Below are 23,848 nucleotides of genomic sequence, written 5' to 3' on the forward strand. Positions count from 1 at the left end.
TGAACATGTTTTTTTTAGAGGCACACTGTTCTTTAACTGGGTATCCTTCATACATCATCAGCCACTATTTAGCACCTGCCAGGGATAGTTGGATCTCAGGACTCTCAACATAATATGTACAAGCAATAACAGAAAGGAGATTGTAACTAAGGATTGTAACCACAGACACAAAAAGTGTTGACTTCCTTTTGGTCTAAGATCTTTAACAGTACTGGAGATTTTTTAAGATTTACTGAGCTGCACATATTTCTGAATTACATTCCAGTCATATGGAAGTTATCTGGTGAACAGCACAAAAGGCAGATGCAAGCTTATGGTGGCATAAAGGGTACTTACTGGCAAATGAATGTTTATTATGGACTCAGTACTGTTCCGGCATGCAAAGGTGGTGTTGTTTTCTTGCAGCACCTACACATTTTGCCAGCTCACTCCTCCACCCACATTTATCCCTGGACGAAATTCAAAATGGAAAACTGTTTAGCTAAAAAACCAGCATGAAATATCTTAACAAACTGCTTGCAAATTGAGGCCATCATTTTAGTGACTTATGAAACGTTTGACAACTTAGCAACACAAACACACTTTTATATAAATAAAAAAGTTGTTAACTAATTTTGGACACACTTTGGGCAGAGATCAGTTCAAGGTTTCTGTACCCCATGGGGAACAAGCCACCGGGCATCGCATTACAAGTGAGCAGAAATGTGAAAGCAACTTTTTATTTATTTATCTATTTTAAATTTTATTTATTTGGTTTTTCAGATTAAAATTTTACTTTGCTTTTGAGCAACACTGACTGAGGCTAAGGAGCAACTGCATAAACGACATTAAGCCTGCAGAGCAAGGCAGCTGACGAAAGAAGTGCCTGGTCCCAGGTAACACCATCCTGCAGGCGCAGCCCATTCAGCAAGCAAGCTCTGAAGAGGCTGTTGCCAAGGGAACCGTTCGCACCAACGACGGCTAATCCCATTGAAGATAGGTGAGGGGAAAATGACGCTTCTCCTCCGTCCCACCCGCTCGAAGAGACTAAGCTCTTTAATAGGCCAACCGCTGACAATAAACGCTTGTCCCTTATAAACCTTATAGCCAATCAGCGTCGATCATGGTCATTGCGTCACCGCCAACCCTGCCGCACATCCCGCCTCTCTTGTTTTGATTTGTTTTTTCCCTTTTCCGGCCTCGCGACAGGCTGGGCCTCGCCTCTCCATTGGTCGGCTGCCCAGACCCCACCCCCGATGACCGGGCCTGCGGAGCCCGGCCAATGAGCGCCGCCCGGAAGGGTGGCGGCGGCGACCACAGAGCCAACAACAACAACGGCGGCGGCAGAAGCGCTAGGCCCGGAGAGGAAGGGGCCGGAGTGAGCCGGAAGTACCCGCGCGGGAGAAAGCAGAGAGCGGAGGGGCTGCGCTGCCGCCATGGGGGCCGTGCTAGGGGTTTGTTCCGTGGCCAGCTGGGTAAGTACCTGTGGGGAAAAGGTCGGGTAGGCCACGTTGGGCGGCGGCTTCCGGATTGAGAGAAGTAGGCCTCGTCGTTTCCCCCTGTTTCCGACCTCCAGTGGGTGTTAGGGTTGCCGCCGTTTCCCACGGAGGCTGGGGGCGGGGGGGGGGCTCGACAGACGTTCCCAGGTGGCCTTTTGCGGCTCTGGGGTTCAAAGCGAAACCTCCATGTCTACAAGCACTATACCTCTATAAATACCGCGACAAATACAGTAACTCATTATCCAGGTTTGGGGCCTCGCAAGAGCCCTTGCCTGGTAGCTGCTAGTCTAAACGGACCTTGAGACCACATTCCGATGCCCGTTTTAGCCGCGAGTAAGCCCCACTCAAGTTTACTGAGGCTTGCCTCTGTGTAGATATGTTTTCGTTTCGTTTGTATAATTGTGTCTTTCTTCGCTTCAGATTTATTTATTTATTTGAATTTGTATACCACTCTTCCTCCAAAGATCACAAGGTGGTTCGCAACATAAGGATACAAAATTCAGCACACAAAATACACAATAAGAACAAAAACAAACCAATACCACTTTCCCCTCCCACCAACATATTTATAAGGCCATATAGAATGTTGGTCATCCTAAAGATGTCATGAAGGCACCAGACAAGCCTCCTTGTAGAGTATTCCATAAGGGGTGGGTGCATCCCATTCTTATGTTGCCACACTCCAGAACTCTTGTGGTGAGGAGGTACACGAAAAAAGGCCTCAGATGATGATCACAGGGTCCAGGACGTTTTGCAATACTGGGCTTCCCCAGTATTACAAAAATGAACAAAAACTAGTAATGGCAGGTTAACATCAATTTGGAAACAGGATAGGGTATTTGGATTTTCACTCTTGTAATATGTCAGCGGTTCTCAAACTTCTTTTTTGTGGGATACCTTAGAATTGCTCAGATTTCAGTGGATGGCTTAATAAAACTTCTATTTGTTCTGCATTGTAGAGCAAACACACACCTTGCTTTTGGATTAAGTTTGAAGATACAGAAAGGAATTCCCTGCCCCCCCCCCTCAGTGCCAGCTTCATTATCAAAAGCAGTGCTATCACTATCCTTGTACTAGGTTGCTTAAAGGAGCCTGGTATTTTATTTAGTGAGAAACTGCTAGTCTGCACCCATGTTGTATCAAGAAAATCATAGGCTACTGTTTGAAAACCTCTGATATGCTACATTCCTGTACTGTATACAAAGTAGTACTACACTCTTTTTTGGAATAGGTTTAATTTTTCTTATCTATAGCTTAAAAAATAATAATTCTGGAAGTGGTGGCAGTCCTAAACATTGGATTGGGGAGGGCGCTGTGTTTTTTAAATTATTTTCGCCTACTGTTTGTCTTTATGTCAAGGAAGGAGAGATCATTTGGACTGTGGTTCTCTTTCCTCTCCTTGTCCCTGGACCTGTGATTTCATCTCTAGGAATGATGTTAGTTCCTCAGCCAGGAAGTGGTGGCTGAGTCATAGCCTTCTCAGCATGTCGACAGCTATCATTTATCTATGAGCTTATTCCTGTGTAAGCAGGTATTACAAATCCAGTATTGGGTGACTGTCCTTTTTTTTAATCGACATTCTTGGTCTGGCCCCATTTGGCTGTTTTGGATGGGTTTAGTAGATCACCCTAAATTTATATATAATTTTTTTATTAAAAAAAACTAGCACAACCATGGTATGTTCAGAATACAGAATGTGTGTTCATCTGCAGTAGCACTGAGGTATTTAGAATAAGCAAGCTTAATTCAGATTAAGTGATGGTAAATAGGCAACATCTCTTTAAATAAGGGAGAGCTGTCATAGCCAATTGAACAAAGGATGATTTCATATTTCTTGTAATCAGAAAGGGCATGAAGCTTAACATTAGCAGCTGTAACTTGGAGTTATAGCAGCTATAACTCCCTCCAGAGTGCAACCAAATATTAATCAAAGACTTTTTATTACATAAAAGTAAGCTTTTTTGTGCTGCCAAGTTATCAAATGTTTCATAATTAACTGAAATGATGTCATCCATTTGCAAAGCAGTTCCATGCACTTGAAAGACCAGAAAGTTGTACGGAGATACTCCTCAGCATTTCCATGACCTCTCAGAGTAGTGTAGAAATGAGTTACCTTCGCCACCACCAGTTTGAGTTGCCTATTTTTCTTTTTCCAGTAGTAGTTTGGAGTTAGTCCCTATCAAGAGAGAGTTATGTGCATATGTGCAAGGTATTGTGTTCCTTTGTTTTCAGGCATGAGTAAATGGAGTGTGCAGTGTCTGTGTGTGCATGAAGCTGAGGCATGAATTGTGGGCCTGTGCAGCTAACAAGAAACATGCACTACAGTAGTTTTACAGCATCCACTTCATTGATTCTTAAAGTGGCTGCTAGGGTATTCTAATGTACCTGTGAGAACTGTTAACATGCCACTAGAAATAAGTTTACTCAAAAGCTGCTGTAAGACGAAGGCACTCATCTGTTCAGGTAGCAACCCATAGTGTATCTGCATGGTTCACTGGTCTGCCTTTGCTTATTTCCAGCCAGCTTTCCACTGCCTGGAAATAAAATATACGTTAGCAATAAAATATACGTTAAACAGCACATTCCAGAATAAAACAAGATGGATAAACTATAATCAACAATTTAAATTGGAACTGGCGGCTACTTTTCCCCTCTTAATCAGCCAAAAAGGCTGCCAGACATTGACTGATCTTTTTATGAAACACGAGGCTTAAAGTGCTTATTTGTGAATGAACCAGTTTGAGTTTTCTTTATGTTCTTGTGACAGCCCAGATATATGACTTGTTATAGAATATTTTAATATATTTCAATCTTATTTTTGTTTGGCTCTAATAATTTTCTACAAATCATCTCGTTAGGGGTGCTCCTTGATCCAGTGTGCAGATGGGGTCAGTAGCAAAGGGCACCATTTTCTAGCTCTGGCTGGTTCCCCAACTACAACGCTATCTGACAAAGCTACAGTTTGAAAAGCCATTTTAAATTTAGAGAATGGTTTATCAGTAGAGAAATGGCACAAACCATTCTGAAAATCTGTCAGCCATTAAGGAACCATGTTGTGGTTTATGATTCTTTTACATACACAATTTGGACATAGTGCTAAACCATATACTCTTTCGCTTTCTAAAAACTATACTGGTTTATATGGTGATGATAGATTCATGATGGTGATAAATTCATAGATCTAGTGGGACGCGGGTGGCTATGTGGTCTAAACCACCGAACCTGATCGGAAAGTCGGCAGTTCGAATCCCCATGAGGGTCATGACAGGGTGAGCTACCGTTGCTCTGTCCCAGATCCTGCCAACCTAGCAGTTTGAAAGCACTCCAGTGGCGGGAAGGTAAGCGGCGTTTCCGTTGCGCCAGAAGCAGTTTAGTCATGCTGGCTACATGACCAGGAAGCTATCTGGTCAAATGCCGGCTCCCTGAGCCTGAAAGCGAGATGAGCGCCACAACCCCATAGTCGCCTTTAACTGGGGTCCTTTACCCTTTTTTTAACCTTTTAGATTCATGTGACTCTATACACAGTATGTACTTTGTATGTAAGCGTTAACGCTTAAGATAATATTTCCATTTCCATTTTACAGATACCATGTCTGTGCAGCGGTGCATCATGTTTGCTGTGTCGCTGTTGTCCCAACAGCAAGAACTCTACGGTGACTCGGCTTATTTATGCCTTCTTGCTTCTACTAAGTACTCTTGTTGCTTGTATCATGCTGGCACCAGGAATGGAAGTGCAGCTGAAAAAGGTACGGAGACTTCTTGTGACTGTGTTTGTAACACAAGTCACGGTGCACAGATTCACCTACATATCAAATGGCATGCAACAGAGACTGAAATACAAGATGATAGTATTTTCATCAGACTCTTGCTGTAAGAAGGGAAGGGCAAGTAGATTGTTTGACTGGGCTCATATTCCAGTGTCCTATCTCAGCTAATATCGGAAGAATGTTCAATGTATAAGCTGAAGATCTTTAGGTTTTTTTTGCTAAGCTTCAGTCAGCCGCCTTATGCAATCTCTCTTCAAATGCTATTTCACTAGGATTCTCTGGTTTGCTGCAATAGTAGTCTTTCCCTGCTTAGGTGTGTACCTCTTTTGCATGTTGGTGATTGGGGGCCCTGGGGCCTTCAGCTGATCCTCCTTTATTGTGTTCAATTAAAGATGAGTTTGTATTACGTATGTCACAGCATTAAAAGTTGGAAGGGTCACCTATTCCAACCCCTTGCAATGCAGGAATCCCAACTAAAGCATCATGACTGATGGACATCCAACCTCTGCTTTAAAACCTTCAATGAAGGAGAGTCCACAACCTCCTGAGGAGTTATGAAACTTCTAGTCTGTCTACCATAACACAGGGTGATTTATGTGTAGTTTGTGGGCTTTATGAAGCCCCAAAATACTATAAAGTGGGCCACCCAGTTGGTAGTGCAAAGAGAACATCAGATTTCTTTTTTCATTAGCATTTCAAATCTTGTTGAGCAATGGAAGCATATGCCGAAAGTTCAGTAAAATGGTGTGTTGTTATTATTTTGTACGGTGCCTTCAAAGTTTGCTTCAGCTGTGAAAGATCTTGGCATTTGTTGCTCTCTTCTTTCAGGTGCCTGGATTTTGTGATAAGTTGGTTCACTGTGAAGAATTGGTTGGATACAGAGCAGTCTACCGAGTCAGTTTTGCCATGGCAGTGTTTTTCTTTCTCTTCTCACTAATCATGATAAAAGTGAAATCAAGTAAAGATCCAAGGGCTCCTGTACATAATGGGTAGGTTGGGAATGTGGACTGGTCTCTTATTTCCTCTGCCCAGAGCGTCAAACTCATAAGCTTAGAAAATGGCCAATTGAATTATGTTCATGTTTTACTGAGTGGGAGCTAGTGCCCCCGTGAGGCGAAATAGAGGTATAACCACTAGCTTCTACTTATAAAAAAGATACTCATAGACTAACAGCAAAGTCCAGTTAAATCTATTCTAGCATTTGTGGGGCAGGGTGGGCTTTATGTTCACTGGATACTAGGCATTAAGTGGGCGATTTTGATGGGGCTTCCCTGTGAGGTGTTAACCTAACACTTCCATTTTGGGCTCATCAGTCCTTGGCTCCTGGGTGCTTCCCCATTTTCCTGTGAGATGGAGCAGGCAGGCAGGCCTTGCTGGAGATCTGGAACCATGTTCTCACCCCTAGGTTAGGGTCTCTAGGAAGGGATCACCAGGGGGTTATTTACCAGGAGCAGGCGAAACGTACAGTATCAAAAAAGACAATACGTCATGAATCTCTTGAAGTAGACATGGGGCTTCCTTTTAGCTAAGTGAGATTAGGATTGCAACCCAAGTAACTATGCAGGCATATAAGTGACCACCTCTCTTTATAATACTTTGGCACATCCCTTAAAGGTGCTTGGTTTTGTTAGCTTAAGAGAATTTATTCTAATCATTGTTCTTTTTTTTAAATAAAAAAACAGGTTTTGGTTCTTCAAAATAGCTGCCATTGTTGGCATCATGGTTGGAGCATTTTACATTCCAGAAGGACCTTTCACAACAGGCAAGCATTGATGGATTTCCCTTAGCTGTTGCTATTAAGTGAAGCATTTGGTATTCAATAAAGTGTCTTATTAAGAGTTGATTCAGTTGTGCTCATGTCCCAGGGGGGTGACTTAGAAGTTCCCAGAGTAGTCACAACTATGGTGACAGCTCGTATTTTGCTGAACTGTTCTTTTTAATAGAATCGGGTTCATGAAGAGCTGGGGGTTATTAAATGCAAAAGTTTTTACGTTATTAAATGCAAAAGTTTTTAAGTTTTTAAGAGCGTATAAGAGGGACCCAGGTGGCGCTGTGGGCTAAACCACTGAGCCTAGGGCTTGCTGATCAGAAGGTCGGCGGTTCGAATCCCTGTGACGGGGTGAGCTCCCGTTGCTTGGTCCCAGCTCCTGCCAACCTAGCAGTTCGAAAGCACATCAAAAAAATGCAAGTAGATAAATAGGAACCGCTATAGCGGGAAGGTAAACGGCGTTTCCATGTGCTGCTCTGGTTTGCCAGAAGCGGCTTTGTCATGCTGGCCACATGACCTGGAAGCTATACGCCGGCTCCCTCGGCCAATAATGTGAGATGAGCGCGCAACCCCAGAGTCGGTCACGACTGGACCTAATGGTCAGGGGTCCCTTTACCTTTACCTTTATACACTTGCCCACTCACCTAGTAGATAAAGGGCTAGGTTCACCTAATGAGCCCTGTAAGCCAAAGCGTACACAACAGGACTTTCCTCCTTTTGCCCTGTGTGCCCGTTACCCAAAATTGACTCGGAGGGGGTCAGGATAACACCAAGTATAGTGTACAGAGGGCAGAGGGGGGGTGGTTCTGTCAGGCAAGCTGAAATGCTTGTGGGGAGGAAACATTCATCATAGCAAGATGCTGAATTCCACCCAAAGGCTCTGTAACTTCCTTTAAATATTTTCACCCAGAAGTTGTCAAAAGTTAAGAGGTTGATTATAACATCCTCCTTTTCTTTCTAGCATTGTTTGCTATTGGCACTTGTGGCGCCTTCTGCTTCATTTTAATCCAGCTGGTACTGCTTGTTGATTTTGCGCACTCCTGGAATGAATCCTGGGTTGAACGAATGGAAGAGGGAAACTCCAAATGCTGGTATGCTGGTAAGTGCCGTTTAACTAGTAAGTAGCAAAAATCAGCAAGAGGCAAGAAGTTTAGTATGAAGCTCTGTGTTTATTGGCCAACGTGTCAGCATTGTTGATAAAACAAGTTCGTGCCTAGTGAAAGAAATGGGATCCACTCAACATCTGCTAAACATTGTTGCTTAAATACTACCACTGTAGCAAGTTATGTATTGGGTGTTGCATAAGAAGTTGTGACATTCGGAATGAAGGATATGTCATTTAAATCTTAACTTTGCCAACGTCTTACCTGCCTCTGAGCAAACCAGGTAGCTGCTCTTCTTACATTATGGAGAAAATACGTGAGATGTTGGGGTGATTGTATACAACTTTTGAATATTAAATGTGTTTATTAGTAAAAAGTTGTGAAGGCAACCATATAAGCTAAGGAAATGCTTTATAAGCTAAGAAAATGCTTTATAAGCTAAGAAAATGCTTTATAATTAATTTATGGTATTATATTATGCAAGCCCTGCGGAATATATCCATTCCTTTGGATGAGAGGGATAATATTTCCCAATTTGAAACAGAGTCTTAATAGGTGTTCTGATAATCTTTTGAAAAACTGCATTGTAATTTAACAATTGAATGTTGGAATGTGCTTTTTCTTTAGCTCTGTTGACATGTACTGGCCTTTTCTACACCCTGTCCTTTATTGCCGTTGTGCTCTTCTATGTCTTCTACACAAAACCTGATGCCTGTACTGAGAACAAATTTTTCATCAGTTTTAATATGCTTGTCTGCATTGCTGTGTCAATCACATCAGTCCTTCCAAAAGTCCAGGTATGATGAATTCTGCATTGGATTATTGTGTGGGATATAGGTTAGGCTGACTTATTAGGGCTTGTATAAATATACTTGGATGTGGTTTTTATCTTGCAAATACTCAGGAGGAGTAGATGATTGAGTGGAGCCAAACAGACTATAAACCCTTTGGTAAAGCTGTATAACACTTGTTGATATTGCTGGAGTAAATGATGGTCATGTAATGTACTGTTTTGGTGCCACTGAACTACAACTAGTTGAGGATCAGTATAATGTTTAGTTGACTGCATTGAGACGCAACATGACACCAGACATTTTGTGTGAGGGCTGGGGAACACAACTAGCAAGGTTGCATAGTCATTCATAGAAGAGTTGCTTACAAGAAACAGATTTGGATACTGAAAGAAGAGTCTGGAGGCTGTACTAAAATACATGAAATAATATATGTGGGTAGGGGTGGCATGAGAAAAGTAACTCTTGCCCATGGAAACTGAAATATTTCTCATCAGTTCCCCAAGTAGTTCTTGTGCTTCATACAGTCGTACCTCGGGTTACGACCACCTCGGGTTGCGAACAATTCGGGTTACGAACTCCATAAACCCGGAAGTATTTTTTACCGCACGCACGTCATGCGCAGAAGCTGTGCGCACGCTTTGCGCATACGCAAAATGGCGGTTCGGGTTGCGTTCGGGTTACGAACTTTTCGGGTTACGAACTGCAACCCGGAACGGATCGTGTTCATAACCCGAGGTATTACTGTATTCCCCTCTGTACAGAAGCCTTAAGTTGTAGTGAAAGTGAAATATTTCCAGTCAAGGCTAACTAACATGGAGTTCAGGTACAATTCAGTTATATAAAATTTGCTTGTCTCAAACAGGAACACCAGCCTCGTTCTGGCCTTCTCCAGTCTTCTATCATTACTCTCTACACGATGTACCTCACTTGGTCAGCCATGTCCAATGAGCCTGGTAAGCTTTCATAAGTGCAGATAATTGTGCCTTCAAAACAATGGTAGTGGAGACAGTTACAAAGGAATAAAAATATACTGAATCTTTGAGTGTATTAGGAACTGCAGTGTATTGGGACTGCACGCTTCTAAGGGATGCACAGTTTGGTTAATTCTTTCTACTTCACATCTGGAAATCATGTATCCTTTGTGAGTTCATGATGGGGGAAGAATTAGAACAAATTACTTAGAAGGAATTTTTTGTAGAGCATTTTCAGTATGACAAGCAAAGAGATCCTGGGTATATTACTAGGCTATAAGCACTCCTGAGAGTGAACACTATTTTATAAATCTCTGGAATTTATTTTCCAGAACGCATCTGTAACCCAAGTCTTCTGAACATCATCAGCCAGATAGCTGCTCCTACTTCCATCCCAGCAAATGTAACTGCTATTGAACCTGTTGTTCCTACACCTGGACCACAAAAGCTGCAGTGGTGGGATGCACAGAGCATTGTTGGACTTACAGTCTTTGTACTTTGTCTCTTGTATTCGAGGTAAGATTTGATCTCTAGTTTCAAAACTTCAGGCAGATTCTTGAGAATCACATCTCAGGTTTAGGCATAATGAACAGGTAGCTGCTGTGTTTTGAATCAAGGGAAACATTAACTGAACATAGTTATGCAGATTTCATCAAATTGTTGGAGCAATAAATAGGGCATCTTATGCTATTAATAAAGTATTTGCGCTAGACTTCAACTGTAACTGAATTCCATGATTTTTTATCTCTTCCCAGCATGGCTGGTGGACAAGAAAGTTGAGAGTTGTAGTCCATCCATTTCTAAAAGGCCATAGTTTTCCCACCCGTTCTGAGGATTTTTAATGTATTTTTTACACTTTTAATTAATTCCTCCTCCAAGAGCTGAAAGCAGATTATATGTTTCCCAGCAGTCTCGTTTCCAAGCAGCTTACATAGCCAGGTCTACTTAGCATCTGTGGTAGAATTGCATTACATACTCACAGACTCAGGTATTCTTGGGCACTTTGAATAAGGCTAAACCATTTTCTGGTAGATTTCAACTAACATTTAACATCCTCTTCCTTGGACTGCTTTGCAGTATCCGATCTTCCAACAACAGTCAAGTGAGCAAACTGACTCTGTCGACAAGTGACAGCGTCATGTTGGATGATACTACCGGAACTGGTAGCGATGTAGAAGATGGAGAAATTCGCCGGGTCCCAGATAATGAAAAGGATGGTGTCCAGTATAGTTATGCCTTCTTCCACTTCATGCTCTTTCTTGCCTCCCTGTATATCATGATGACTCTTACTAATTGGTACAGGTAAGAATAGCCTAGTCGAGATTTCATCAAATAGTATAATATTGTTGCTGACAAGTACAGTTAGGTTATCACAATCATTTCAGATATTAACTGTTTTAATTTTACTTTCTTAAAATATGGGAACCTAGGGAATCTGCCTTATGCAAAGTTGGACATTAGTCCATGTTGCTCAGTATTGTGTACACTGACTGGCAGTATCCTCCCAGGCTTTCAGATAGTCTTGCCTAGAGATGCAAGGGAAAATATCTGATCTTTCACAATTACTGAATAATAGTATTCTTTGACTGTTTTAATGCCGAGAGCTTTACTTACCTTCTCTGTAATCTTGCAACAGCTTTATAATGAAAGTCACTGTTACTCCCATGTGTGGCTTATCTAAAGTCACCCAGTGAGTTAAGCCAGAAGTTTCCAGCTCATAACGTGTGCTTTAACATGCTGCTTCTAGTTCTGCTTCTGTATCAAAATTGTAGGATGTGCATCTCTATAAAGTAGGATAGGAACTTGGTGTATCTGAGCCCTTTTTATTGTTCATAATTAAAGATGAATTTGTAAGTATCAAAGTTTATTAGTAATCTCATCTCCCAGCCTTGCTGATCCTGGGAATTAAGAGAATTATCACTGTCTCCAGAATTCCTGAGCATACAATAGATAATGTGCATAGCCAAATTAAGTTTGAAATAAAGGTAGTGGCATAGTACAGTGGAACCTCGGGTTGCGGACGTAATCCGTGACGGAGGCATGTCTGCAACCCTCAGCATTCACATCCTGAAGCTCCACATCTGCGCCAGCACCGGTGCAACTTGGCGCTTCTGCGCATGCGCGATTGGCGAAATCCAGAAGTAGCCCGTTCCGGTACTTCCGGGTTTCCCGCAGTCCGCAACCCGAAAACATGTAACCTGAAGTGTCTGTAACATGAGGTATGACTGTACCTGCTCCAGTCTGATGCATATATCTTGTTGTATATCTCTCTTTGTTTTTCCCATTAAGCCACTCTTAATACAGTGGTACCTCGACTTACCAATGTCTTGACAACCAAATTTTTCGACTTATAAATGGGGCAAATGGCCGCGCGCTTACAAATTACTCGACATCCGAACGGAAACCGTGGCCTGTTTTAGATAGGGTTTTTTCAACTTGCGAATTTCTCCGTTTCCAATGCATCCCTATGGGAAATCGCGTTTCCAATGGCGCTTTTCGACTTACGAATTTTTCAACCTATGAAGGTGCCTTCGGAACGGATTAAATTCGTAAGTCGAGGCACCACTGTATACAATTCTGACTATTAACTCATTAAGCTTCAAACTGCATGACATCTCGTCAACTGCTACCCCGCTCGGGCACTGGCAGGAAGAAACATAGTTGCTTTCATGGGACTTCTGAGTAGACATTGTTACAATGGGCCTGTTAGTCACCCTAAACCCTAGTTTCCTGCATGAATAAATTAGGCTTTATGACTTAATTCATTTTTACCATTTATTCATTCCACAGCCCTGATGCCGAATTCAAAACTCTGACAAGCAAATGGCCAGCTGTCTGGGTGAAGATCTCTTCCAGCTGGGTTTGTCTCCTCCTCTATCTCTGGACCTTAGTGGCACCTCTTGTCCTTCCTAATCGGGACTTCAATTAAACGATAATTTCTCTGAAAGCATAAAAACATGAAGTTCCTCTCTGCTGAAAGCCAAATGGTCTGTATCGCTTCTTGGAGCCAAGGCTCCAGCCATCTCTCCTGCAACATATACAGATGAATAGAAAGCTGCTAACTTGTATAATGCTTGATGCAAAAATCTAAACTCTGTACATTTTGATATGTTTAAATGAAAGCTAGCTTTACCATTAGTCTACTACAGCTGTGCTGTTTGGTATCGTAAAAGCCAGTGGTGTAAACAACCGAATTGAAAGAAAAATAGCTTGAGCTTAAAGTAATATATTTTAAAGTTATTCTAATGCTTCAGTATATGGAAGTGAAAGCCATACTGCAGGTGTACATTCCACTTCAAGAAAACATGTTTAATGGTGTTTTAACATACAGAATCTGTTTTTCTCAATGGAGCAGCATGTTATGTAGTATGGGAAGTTCAAGTTAGCAATTTTTGGATCACTGTAGACCAATTTTATAGAAAAGTTCTACTGAACTTTAGTATTTGTCAGTTAATTCCAAATGAAGTATCTACTATGCTTTAATTAAATTATATTAAAATAATTTGAAGTGCTTTTTTGTCTAATATGTGCAATGTGAGTAAAAGCCAGTGCATCGTTTTGTCAGTCTTGGCATTTGCACTGTAAACATGTTTGATTAAAATTACCTGTTCCGTGTCTTTTTATTTTGGGTAGAGGTATGAAAAATCCTGTAATCAGAAAAATCAATTCATGTCTGGAAATTGGGGTAATGAGCACCACAGAATGGAAGATCAGTTGTTCTCTCCCTCAGCTGCTTTAAAAAAAACTTAATCCCCTCATTTCACATACCTTGTTGAATCCTTTGTGGCTTCAGAAGGCAGTCAAATCCCATTGTGTTATTTGTATTTACTGATACACTTGGAATTTAAAATTGATTCAATGAGGAAGCAAATATTGTCTTGTAATAACGAGGTTGCTTTAAGGTAGATGGTTTAATATCCACTCATGCATAAAGTTACAATTAAACTATTCCTTTTATAAAATGCAATATAAAAATAAATTCTCACAGGTGTATAATGTAACCAAACACCTGACTTCTAAATACAGCAAAAGGCAAAACAAATACTGAAACAATTTACTGTACTTAGCAAGATGTAAAAACCGACTGACGGAACAGTAGAAATAAAGCACTTCGACTACTATTCTGGAAAAAACCTCAAAAATTTTAACAGTGCCTGTCAAGCCCACAGTATAAATTCAAGTATCTTTCATTTTCTGTTAGACTTAAAGGCAATTTGACAATTGTGGTAGGTTACCAATGTCTCTTTCTTAAGGCCTGGTACTGTTTCGATACGACCAAATAATTTCTTAAATAAAGGTCAAGGAGACATTAGATATATTAGCTGCTAGTATCTCCACTTGAAAAATTAGTGCATTAGTATAGACATAATACCTGAACTTTAACTTCTGTAACACTATGTTAGCTGTTTAATTTGCCCCAAACTTAGAGAAACAGTTTAAATTAAAAGATGAGTTGTAAAAAGCTTTGAGTAATTATAATAAAACCTGTTTCAAATGCCTATCATGGCCTATTTTGATAACATATACCACACAGTATAGTCAATGGGGCCTCTAGTTCATACAAAATTGCTTCACCTTTTGGCAATACAGAGGCAGATGGTTAGGCTTTTTTTTGTGAGGGGAAATACAAGTTTGGCACTAACAATACAGAAAGTCCACCAGCTGAAGACCTTATCTCATATTTACAATAAGCACCAGTTTCTGGTCTGTTGTTGGCACTAAGTAAAAGCCCCCGCAAATAGTTCCAACCGTCTAAGAAAGTGCTAAAAGATGAGGTGGTAATAAGTCTTGACCTGCCACCCTCTAAACATGAAACAGGAGTCAATTCAATCTCCACAAAGGTTTCAGGCTGAAGTGCTGGATGTCACAAATACCTAAGTTAATCTACAACTCAAGACTATGAAAGAAGAGGATGTTGCGTACATAACTCCAAGACCAAACACACATGAGATAAGCCACGAATAAAAGGAAGACATAAAGCACTAATGCACATTAACAAGGACAACCATGAAGGGTGGACGGAAAGTGACCTTTGTAAAAGGAAGCCAATTTAGCACTGAGGTCCAACTGATAACTCCCCCCCCCACACACACACTGAACGGAAAATAGTCACATTTACAAAACAGAAATTGTGCTTGTAAAATACCCTGTCCATTTGGTTTACAGAGACACTCAGAAATAAACACGTCTAAACAAGCATCCTTGCTTTACTGGACAGACATCTACAACTACCGGTATGACAGTTTCTGTATTACACCCCCAAGACCTATGGTAATAGAATTCTATAACTAAGGCAGGGTATTAACTGGCAGCTAGGCTAGTAAGCAGAATTACCTGTCCCTTTCAGTTGGTCCTGGTACAAATTCAAGTATGGGCATAAAAACGGTGTACAGATTCTTTAACGCTTTCTATTAGGCAGAGTGAACATGTGCTTTCATTGATTTCAGTGGTTTTAATGATACCCACTACATTTGCAAACCCTGTCTGCAAGATTCAAGTCTACGGTTTGCATCTCAGTGGCAACACACTCCCTACAAAAGAAGAGAATATGCTTATATGTGGAAATAACTGAATAATGATAGCGATAGAGCATGTCAAACCAAAGTGTATCAGAATGGCAGCCCAACATTTACTCCTAGAAACTAGCCTGCTGTAAAACAGCTACCATTATATCACACAACCAATATTATTTCTTGCTTCTCTAGGGAAAGTCAGTATAATGCGTTATGATACTTCCGCTTTGTCAAAACTGTTGGCCATTTTAGCTCTTTTCAGCCGGAGAAAGCCTAGCACTTTGACCCTAAACTTGCTCATTTGGAAGCAGGTCTCATTAATTTCGGAGCAACTTACTTCCAAATAATTGTGCTTAAAACCTTGGCGTTAACAACGTTCCTTAAGTCACATGACACGTTTAATCTTAGGAGATGCTACTGTTTGCAAAGGGTCAAGAAACCGCAACGTTTATGGTGCCTCAAAACTGCACCCTTCTCCTGGATTGCGGTAGAACTTCACCTTGCTCCATGGCTTCCACTTTTTCATTTGCTTTGGTTCCAATGTAAAGTGCCTCCCTCAGCTGTCTCTACCCCTAGGCTACAGTCTACCTAAGAACAAGGCAGAGTTCACAATCCCTTTGTAAACAGGAAGGTGACCTTTTGGAAGCTTTAACTGCTATGTTAATAGCAGGAATAGAGTTGCGTTTTCAAGCTTCGCAAAGAGTCATCACATTGCTTCTCATCAATCTCCCCACTCAGTAATGGGTCAAGAGGAGAAGAGTCACTGGAGGGAGCCAGAAGAGAAGCGTCATACAGGAAGTCATCCTCTGAGGCCAGAAGCAGCTCATTCCAGGCAGAGATATTCAGTTTCCCTGCAGTGCCCCCATATTCTTCAGGTAGGATCCAGGGTGGAAGGTTGTGATGAAGAGAGTTCAAGTCTGACCCATGAAGAAAAAACTGAAAAAGAAAAACCCAGAAGTTTCAACAACACTCTGATACCGTATTCTTGAAATAACCGTGATACATCAATTTCAAGGAATTTAGAGTATAATTCACATTGTGTATTCAAATAACTGGCAACAAGAGATCAGGTTGATCCCAATATTAAATTGTGACCCACCCTGGGGCCTGCTGGCGAATGGCAGGAAACAAATTAAATAACAATTCACATACATTTCTACACCTGTAATCCTTGTTGCACATTTAAATGGCTGGTTCCTTCAAACCACTATAAGTCTTTTACTAGCTATACATGTCAGTGAGCTTTATGGATAAGCTGATGCATTACTTCTACTGGATGAAGGGGGACCATTTGGAATTTGAAAAATCTAAAAACAGTACGACCGCTGCACAGGAAGGCAGAGGGTTCCAAAACTAAGATTTGCCAAAACTGTATCAATAGCACTGGGCTCCAGCAGTATCCTGTTTTCTCCCCAGCCCTGCCCACAGCACCATATTCTGGGATGGGCAAAAAGATAAGATAAGATAAGATATCTTTATTGTCATTGTCCCCTTGCGGGAACGACGAAATTACGCGGTAGCTACATCCACTCAGATAAAGCATTCCGCATAGTCCAAAATTACAAAACCTAATTAAAAACAGTAAATATAATACAAAATAACAAGTAAAATAAGATGTGTGCTGTAGGCAAAAATATGGGCACAGAAGCAAGGTAGCCTGAAATTAATGTGTACCTACTTCCATACAGAATTCACATCCCCTGGTGGCCATCTTCATTAGGGGGAAGCTCCCAAAATTAAGCAAAGTTGTGCTCAGGAAGAACTGTGATACACGTTTGTGTCCAGGGGATGGAATAGAGTGAGGAGACATGAATGTGGCTGAGTTCACAATAAACCTGGAGGGTGAGTGTTTGTGACTTATTTTTTTAAAAATCTCAGCATTAGAAGAGATACTCACTGAAGATCAATGAGTTCTGACACAATGCTAGCTACTACACATGGCAATCCTAAACAAAAACTTGCTTTTAAGCTCGCCCTCATTATTTCCAAAAGACAGGAGTTAAAAAGGGCCAGGCAGCTGCACCAGATGTCCCATGTACCCCAGCTTTCTGTTTTAACACTGGCTAACCAGATGCCCAAGGAAAGCCCAGAACAAAGACACGAGCACAGTCTTGCTCTGCCCATGATGCTCAACCACTGGTGTTCAGAGGCACACTTCTATATACAATATGCTTTCTCTACCCACCTGGTTGCAACAACCACTACTCCTCTGCCATTGTAAGCTGTGCAAGGTGGGAGAAGAGAGAGGAGGCCCCTTCCAGCTATGCCAAGTAGAATTCCATTGGTCACAATTACACTACAGATACATGCAACTTGCTAGTCTGACCTCTATGAATGAACAGCAGCCTGTCTGCAATATTAGCCACTTTTGTTGTGTCTTCTGGATTGTAAGCCTTTGGGGCGAGGGTTGTCTTGTGTTTACTGATGTTATGTAAGCTGCTCTGGCAGCATTTTCAGCTGACAAGCAAGATTAAAATGCTTTAAATGAATGAATGAATGAATGAATGAATAAATAAATAAATAAATAAAAATAGCCACTTACCCGATTTGCTATTTTTTCTTTTAGAAAGGGTTTGATGATGGCAAAAATGCCCTTGAATATTCGAGGTTCATTTATAATATTGACAGCTTTTATTCTAATAGGAAAGCCATCCTAAAACAAAACAACAACAACAACACAATACCAGTCAGGTTTATAAATACTGGTTACTATATGAATAGCTTTTACCAGTTTTCAAAAACACATATTTTATTTACTGATGTATGAACTCACAATGGAACAAAAATAACTCCTTACGAAAGATTTGTAGGCAGCATGCACATTTGTGAAGATTCATTTTATATATATATTTGTGAAGATTATAACACAAATGTGTGCTGTTCATTTTTCCTTGAGAGGACACCACAAGGTAACACTTTAAAGTACACACACATCTTATCCAAGGTGAAATATAATATTTTAAGAGAAGATTACATGAATCTTCATAAGAATCTCTTATAATTAAAATCCAGGTTTCTTTCAATTGAAAATGAAGACTGCTTCAAAGATAAACTATACTCACAAAGATATTCCACTCCTTTGTTGAAACCCACCCAATTCCATAAGCAGCTGTGTCAAGTGAAAATGGCTTTTAATATTTGTTGGTTATATAATTATTTTCCCCCTTTATAGATTCAGATCTTACCTGAAGAATTCCAATCACTTTTTTGCCTATAAAGGGACCAAAATGAGATGCCTTAGATAAGCCGACTCCTTTGTAGTCTGCAAGGATAACAATTCCATTCACCTGGGTCTCTTCAGACTGAATGAGCTTTTCTAATGTTAAGTATATGGCACGAATATTTTCAGTAATTGGGTAGTTACTTGGGATCCATCTGTCTACGGTTATAAGACAGAGATGATAAGTTGCAAAACTGAATAAATGAACAGTACATTTCAAAATTGAATTTTCTATTTTGTCTTAAAATGGTTAGTCATCCTTTAACAGTCTCTGTCCTAACTCATATTAGTTCTTCATTAAATAACACTCCGCCCCCCCGGATACTTCAAGAAGCTGATCTTTTCATAAATAAATTAATAAAATATTTATGTTTGTGTATCCTCATGATTTCATCTCTCTCCCACCCACCCCATTATCATTAATGGTATTTTTTTATTTCTCAAATTCCATGGAAACAATTTTAAAATAAAAATGTAATACTGAGTGAATAGAGATACTGGAGCAAGTAATAAGACAAACTTAATATCTACATACCGTACCCACTGCTAACTTTTGTGGCTATCTACTTATACCCCTCTCAATATTAAAGGAGAAAGGTGAGTTTGAGTCATGGGGCAAGGGGGTAGGACATTTTATTATTTATATCATTTATTTATTTCATAAAATTTATACACGGCTTGTGTGTAAAAAACCCCAAAAACCTCTAAACAGTTTACAAAAAGATAAAACATTAAAATCAAGAACAATTCACAACCATATTTTAAAACATACATTAGTTAAAATACTTAAACAGATTAAAATTATTACAACTGGCTAGGTTTATCTCCAATAAGAATGTTTTTTGCAGGCACAGTGAAGGCACCTGCTTGATCTCAACAGGCAGGGAGTTCCAAAATGGCTTGCCTGGTTTTCTCTCTGGGCTGTCACTATGCATGGTGTTGGCCAAAGGTCAGGACAAGCTGACTGGAGGTTTAAACTACTAAGAGGCCAAATTGTCAGCCTCGATCCACAAAACTGTCGTCACCACATCTTTTCTCCTAAGTCAATGAATTGGACCCAAAACATAACAACAGTAGCTTAACCAATCAGGGACAAATAAATCTCAATTACTTTCTTCAGCAGTACACTGTTCAAACCAGGCACCCCCAAACTTTGGCCCTCCAGATGTTTTGGACCACAATTCCCATCATCCCTGACCACTGGTCCTGTTAGCTAGGGATCATGGGAGTTGTAGGCCAAAACATCTGGAGGGCCACAGTTTGGGGATGCCTGGTCCAAACCATTCCATTAGAGATCAAAAATATCATACTCCTTTATGGTCTGTTTAAGGCAGGCCTACTCAAAATTGAGTTTCTTTCAAAGATATGTCTGCGCCAGTGTGCTTTAGCTCACAACTGTAATTTGAAATATTTTTGGTGATTTCCTTAATGATAATATATGCCTGAAAATACTGCATGCATTACTGAGGATGTTTGTTTTTGTTAGCTCAAATATTATGTTACAACACACCATATTAGCATTGAAAACATATTCTGTCTCCTATGTACAATTCAGATTTAAATAACAATTTAAAGTGTTACTTTAAAAGACTGGTGGGAACAAGAAGAAAAAGTAAATATTTATGTAAAGCCAGGAAGGAACTAAAGGAAATGTAGGATTTCAGCCCTCTAGAAATTATATAGCAACAAGTACAACAACAACAACAACAACAACAACAACAACAACCCATCTCCTCATACAGAATTTACAAATAAAAATGTGTTCTGGAAACTGAACTCCCTGAAGTACGTGAATTAATGATACAGTTCCCAAGTCATTAATAGCATTTCACTGGGTTATGCAGTACTACAGTATTAGTAATAGGGGAAAGAAAGCATCAGCATCAAATGAAATATTTGTATCTTTAAAAAAAAATAGATTTTGGTAGCAAGACACAAGAAGCAATCCTAAACAATTAACCAAAGGAGGGGGAGTATTAAAAATATACCTGGGCGAATGCAAACAACATGGCGTCCTTCAGTATCTAAATGAGAAAGCACAGTGACAAAACCAGACTCTAAGGCAGGCTTTATAGCAGATGGTTTCAGGTTAGTAAAAACTTCAGGCCAACTCCTCCTACAGCAGTGATAGTTCACAAGAAGCTGAAGTGCCCGATCATAATCAAACTTCCGGGCTCTAAGGAACCTGAGCAAGAAAGCGTCGTCTAAACATGTTCCCAGGTTAGGATAGTCTTTGCACACCATGTCTCTGAGGGCTTGAACATCTCGAAGCCGCCACTCAGGTTTTTCCTGCAGCTCTTCACGTGCCTTGGCAACAAGCTCAGCGGACAATGAGCACACATACTTTGGCTGATCTGGCAGGACCTCAATCTCTGACAGAGATCCCACAGAGGGACTTGTATTGGTGCCATCACCATTTCCTGACATTGGTTAGTGGGGAAATCTGCAAGGAAGATAAAAAACAACAACAACACAATACTATGAACAAACTTAGCACCTAGGACTGAAAAGTGGTCAGAAGAATCTACCTAGTCTTCCATATAAATCTTAAGAATTGCAAAATAAAACACCTATTTATTGGTTTTATTTGGGCTTAGGAATCACTCTGAAATATTCTTTAGTCAGCTCTGATTCAGAGCAATGTTTGTAAAGGAATAGCTCCACCTACCCCAGTATAACTGCACATTGCTTATAACAAGATACTGTTAGATATCACCTACCTCTTAAATTTGCATATAAGGTTTCATTTCAACTTCCACTAAGAGCTGCAATATTCTGAAAGTGATGCAGAACTCAATTTGCACGAATGGTAAGCCAAACTATCGCTTAATGCAAACACATGAGTGTGTGAACTCTTGGAGAGGAGATTTACTGCTCAGATTTACTGCTGAGGGTTTAGCGTGTTATAGGAACCTAAACTCATAGTTTGTCTCATTCAGACAAAGGATGAGCTGTAATCTTGTTCATGGTTTACAATTCTTAAGAACACAAGAAGAGCCTGCTGGATGAAGCCATGTAGTCCTGTTTTCACAGTAACCGACCAGATGCCTATGGGAAGCCCACAAGAAGGACCTGAGCACAGCACAACAGCAGTCTTCTCATGGTTCATCTTGAGCGAGACAAAATATGAGCCTGGGTTCGGACAACACATTAAACCAAACATCCCTGATGCAGGAGAGAAAGGGAAAGCATGTGCTATTTAAGAGCAGTATGCAATGGCCACCTATGAGTATCATGCCAAAATTTATGGACAAATCTATTGTTATTGTGCTGGGGGCCAAAGCTGTAACTATTCCTTGATAACGTGAAGTGTTAAAACTTGTCAAACCTAAGGTTATGAGCTGACAGGGGGGAAAGACAGGTGAGGAAAAAGGCAGAATTACAACTGCATGTTACATCAGTCCCCCATAAAAACACAAGACAAACCCTGCCAGAAGAAACCAACGGTCCATCAAGTTCATTATCCTGTTTTTCATAGTAGCCAACCAGACATTTCCTGGAAGCCCACAAGCAAGGATATCATAGCTGCCAAGTTATCCCTTTTTTTAAGGGATTTTCCCTTATGCTGAATAGGCTTCCTCGCAAGAAAAGGGAAAACTTGGCAGCTATGGGATATGCAGGCAGCAACCCTCTCACACTGAATCCCAGAATCCAGGAGTCAAACAGAGCTATGCTTCCGCTGAGCATTTAGGTGCCATATACCCACCATAACTCACAGGTTATGGTGTTTCCCCCTATTAATCTTACCAGCCGTGTATATCTAAAGCACTCGCACCTTAAAGAATCTGGGAACTGTAGCTCTCTGAGGAGTAAAAAAGTACAGCCCCCAATGTTCTTTTTCTTGGGGTGGGTAGGTGTTGCTGCTTTACATGCATGGCGTGTCCACCGCCACCTTCTTTGAAAGCACATCACTCCTCCCAATTTCGTAGACATCAGGCTGGATCCACACCAGGGCCGGATTTAGGTTTGATGAGGCTCTAAGCCATTGAAGGTAATGGGGCCCTTTATATGTCCAGCTGTCCTTTGTCAACAACAAATTGTTGCCGTTTCTTTGTGTTGAATACATGCGATATGGTAATTTATGGACCTAATAGGTCCATGCACAGCACAAAACACTGTTGCTGTATGTAGGTTTTATTTTGTTTTTTATCTTATATTTTGGAAATGTACATCCAGGAGTTTTTTCCCCTTTAATTTTTTTGGGAGCCCCCAAGAGTGGGGCCCTAAGCTACAGCTTGTTTAGCTTGTACAGTACGTAAATCCGGCACTGTTTAGATGTACGGCGTGCCCACCGCCACCTTCTCTGAAAGCACATCGCCCCTCCCAATTTCGTACACATCAGGCTGGATCCAGCCCACTATCCCACCGAAAGCAAAAATGAAGCGAAGAGCGGCTCCCATGCCCTATATGTTTCAATGGAACTAACGAACGTGACCCAGGCTGGATCCGGGCAAGTTACCCGTCTTGAGTCGCCTGCCAGTTTCGCAGGGCGGTCTTTCCCCCGCCCCAGGGAAGAAAAACTCTCCCTCCTCACGAGTAACCCTTGGAAGACTCGTTCCCTGGGAAACCACGCGCGGCTTTTGCCGAAGCGACGCCCAGGAGGCAGCGCAAGTCCTCGGCTGGAGCCCGGCCACCGCCCGCCAGGCCTTCCCGGGCTCCCACCTCAGGAGGGGCAGCCGGAAAGCAGACGCCGGCATCTCCCGCCCGCCCGCCCTCCCGGGTCTCCCCGTCCGCTCACCGCAGCTCCAGCTCCACTTGAAACTGAAGGGACACTTTCCAGGAAGAAAACCCGCTCGCGACCCGGAAGCACTCGGGTGACGTCACAAACCTCGGCCCGCCCTGAGTTAACCTAAGAACGCGAGGGTGGGCGGAGGATAAACCAGGGTGTGACTGGGCATGCGCGGAATTCCTTGAAGGCGGTGCAGTTGCGGAGCAAAGGGCCGCGGTCTGTTGGTTCGGAGCCCTAATTCCGGTTCCCGATGTCAGGGCTTAGAATCCACCTTGCGCAGGGTCAGGGAGGGTAGAGGAAAGGACGGGAATCTAAGCTCTAATAAGGTAGAGTTAAAGAAGAGGTAGGGTTTTGTCTTTTTTTAAAAAAAGGATCTCAGTGCTGTGAAATGACCGTGCTTTCTTTCTATTTATTTATTTTTAAAAAGCAGAAAAGAAACGGGCCAAAGGGCAATTCAGGAAAGACTCCTCCAGGGCACTTTTGGTGTGTTTGCTCATCTTTGTAC

General features: G+C 41.3%; 2 protein-coding genes across 3 annotated transcripts; one reads left to right on the forward strand and one right to left on the reverse strand.

Annotated features, from left to right (window-relative positions):
* The first annotated feature begins 1,270 nt into the window (after nucleotides 1–1,270).
* SERINC3 (serine incorporator 3) lies at nucleotides 1,271–13,485 on the forward strand. The gene is made up of 10 exons (XM_035122587.3): nucleotides 1,271–1,454; nucleotides 5,063–5,224; nucleotides 6,074–6,234; nucleotides 6,928–7,007; nucleotides 7,975–8,112; nucleotides 8,744–8,913; nucleotides 9,773–9,863; nucleotides 10,214–10,397; nucleotides 10,959–11,183; nucleotides 12,672–13,485. The coding sequence occupies exons 1-10, from the start codon at nucleotides 1,416–1,418 to the stop codon at nucleotides 12,808–12,810; spliced, it is 1,389 nt and encodes a 462-aa protein (XP_034978478.1). The 5' UTR covers nucleotides 1,271–1,415; the 3' UTR covers nucleotides 12,811–13,485.
* A 288-nt stretch (nucleotides 13,486–13,773) lies between these two features.
* TTPAL (alpha tocopherol transfer protein like) lies at nucleotides 13,774–23,506 on the reverse strand. 2 transcript variants are annotated; one of them, XM_035122589.3, is made up of 5 exons: nucleotides 23,353–23,506; nucleotides 20,603–21,057; nucleotides 18,580–18,773; nucleotides 17,937–18,047; nucleotides 13,774–16,330 (listed from the first exon to the last, which is right to left on the reverse strand). In XM_035122589.3, exons 2-5 carry the CDS (start codon nucleotides 21,039–21,041, stop codon nucleotides 16,055–16,057), a joined length of 1,020 nt encoding a protein of 339 aa, XP_034978480.1. In that variant the 5' UTR covers nucleotides 21,042–21,057; nucleotides 23,353–23,506; the 3' UTR covers nucleotides 13,774–16,054. The 2 variants fall into 2 exon arrangements, with proteins under 2 accessions (XP_034978480.1, XP_088529622.1); XM_088673496.1 differs by having other exon boundaries at nucleotides 23,277–23,377.
* Between the last annotated feature and the right edge of the window lie 342 nt (nucleotides 23,507–23,848).

The sequence above is a fragment of the Zootoca vivipara genome, chromosome 7 (assembly GCF_965207765.1).
Source record: "Zootoca vivipara chromosome 7, rZooViv2.hap1.1, whole genome shotgun sequence".
Classification (NCBI taxonomy): Eukaryota; Metazoa; Chordata; class Lepidosauria; order Squamata; family Lacertidae; genus Zootoca; species Zootoca vivipara.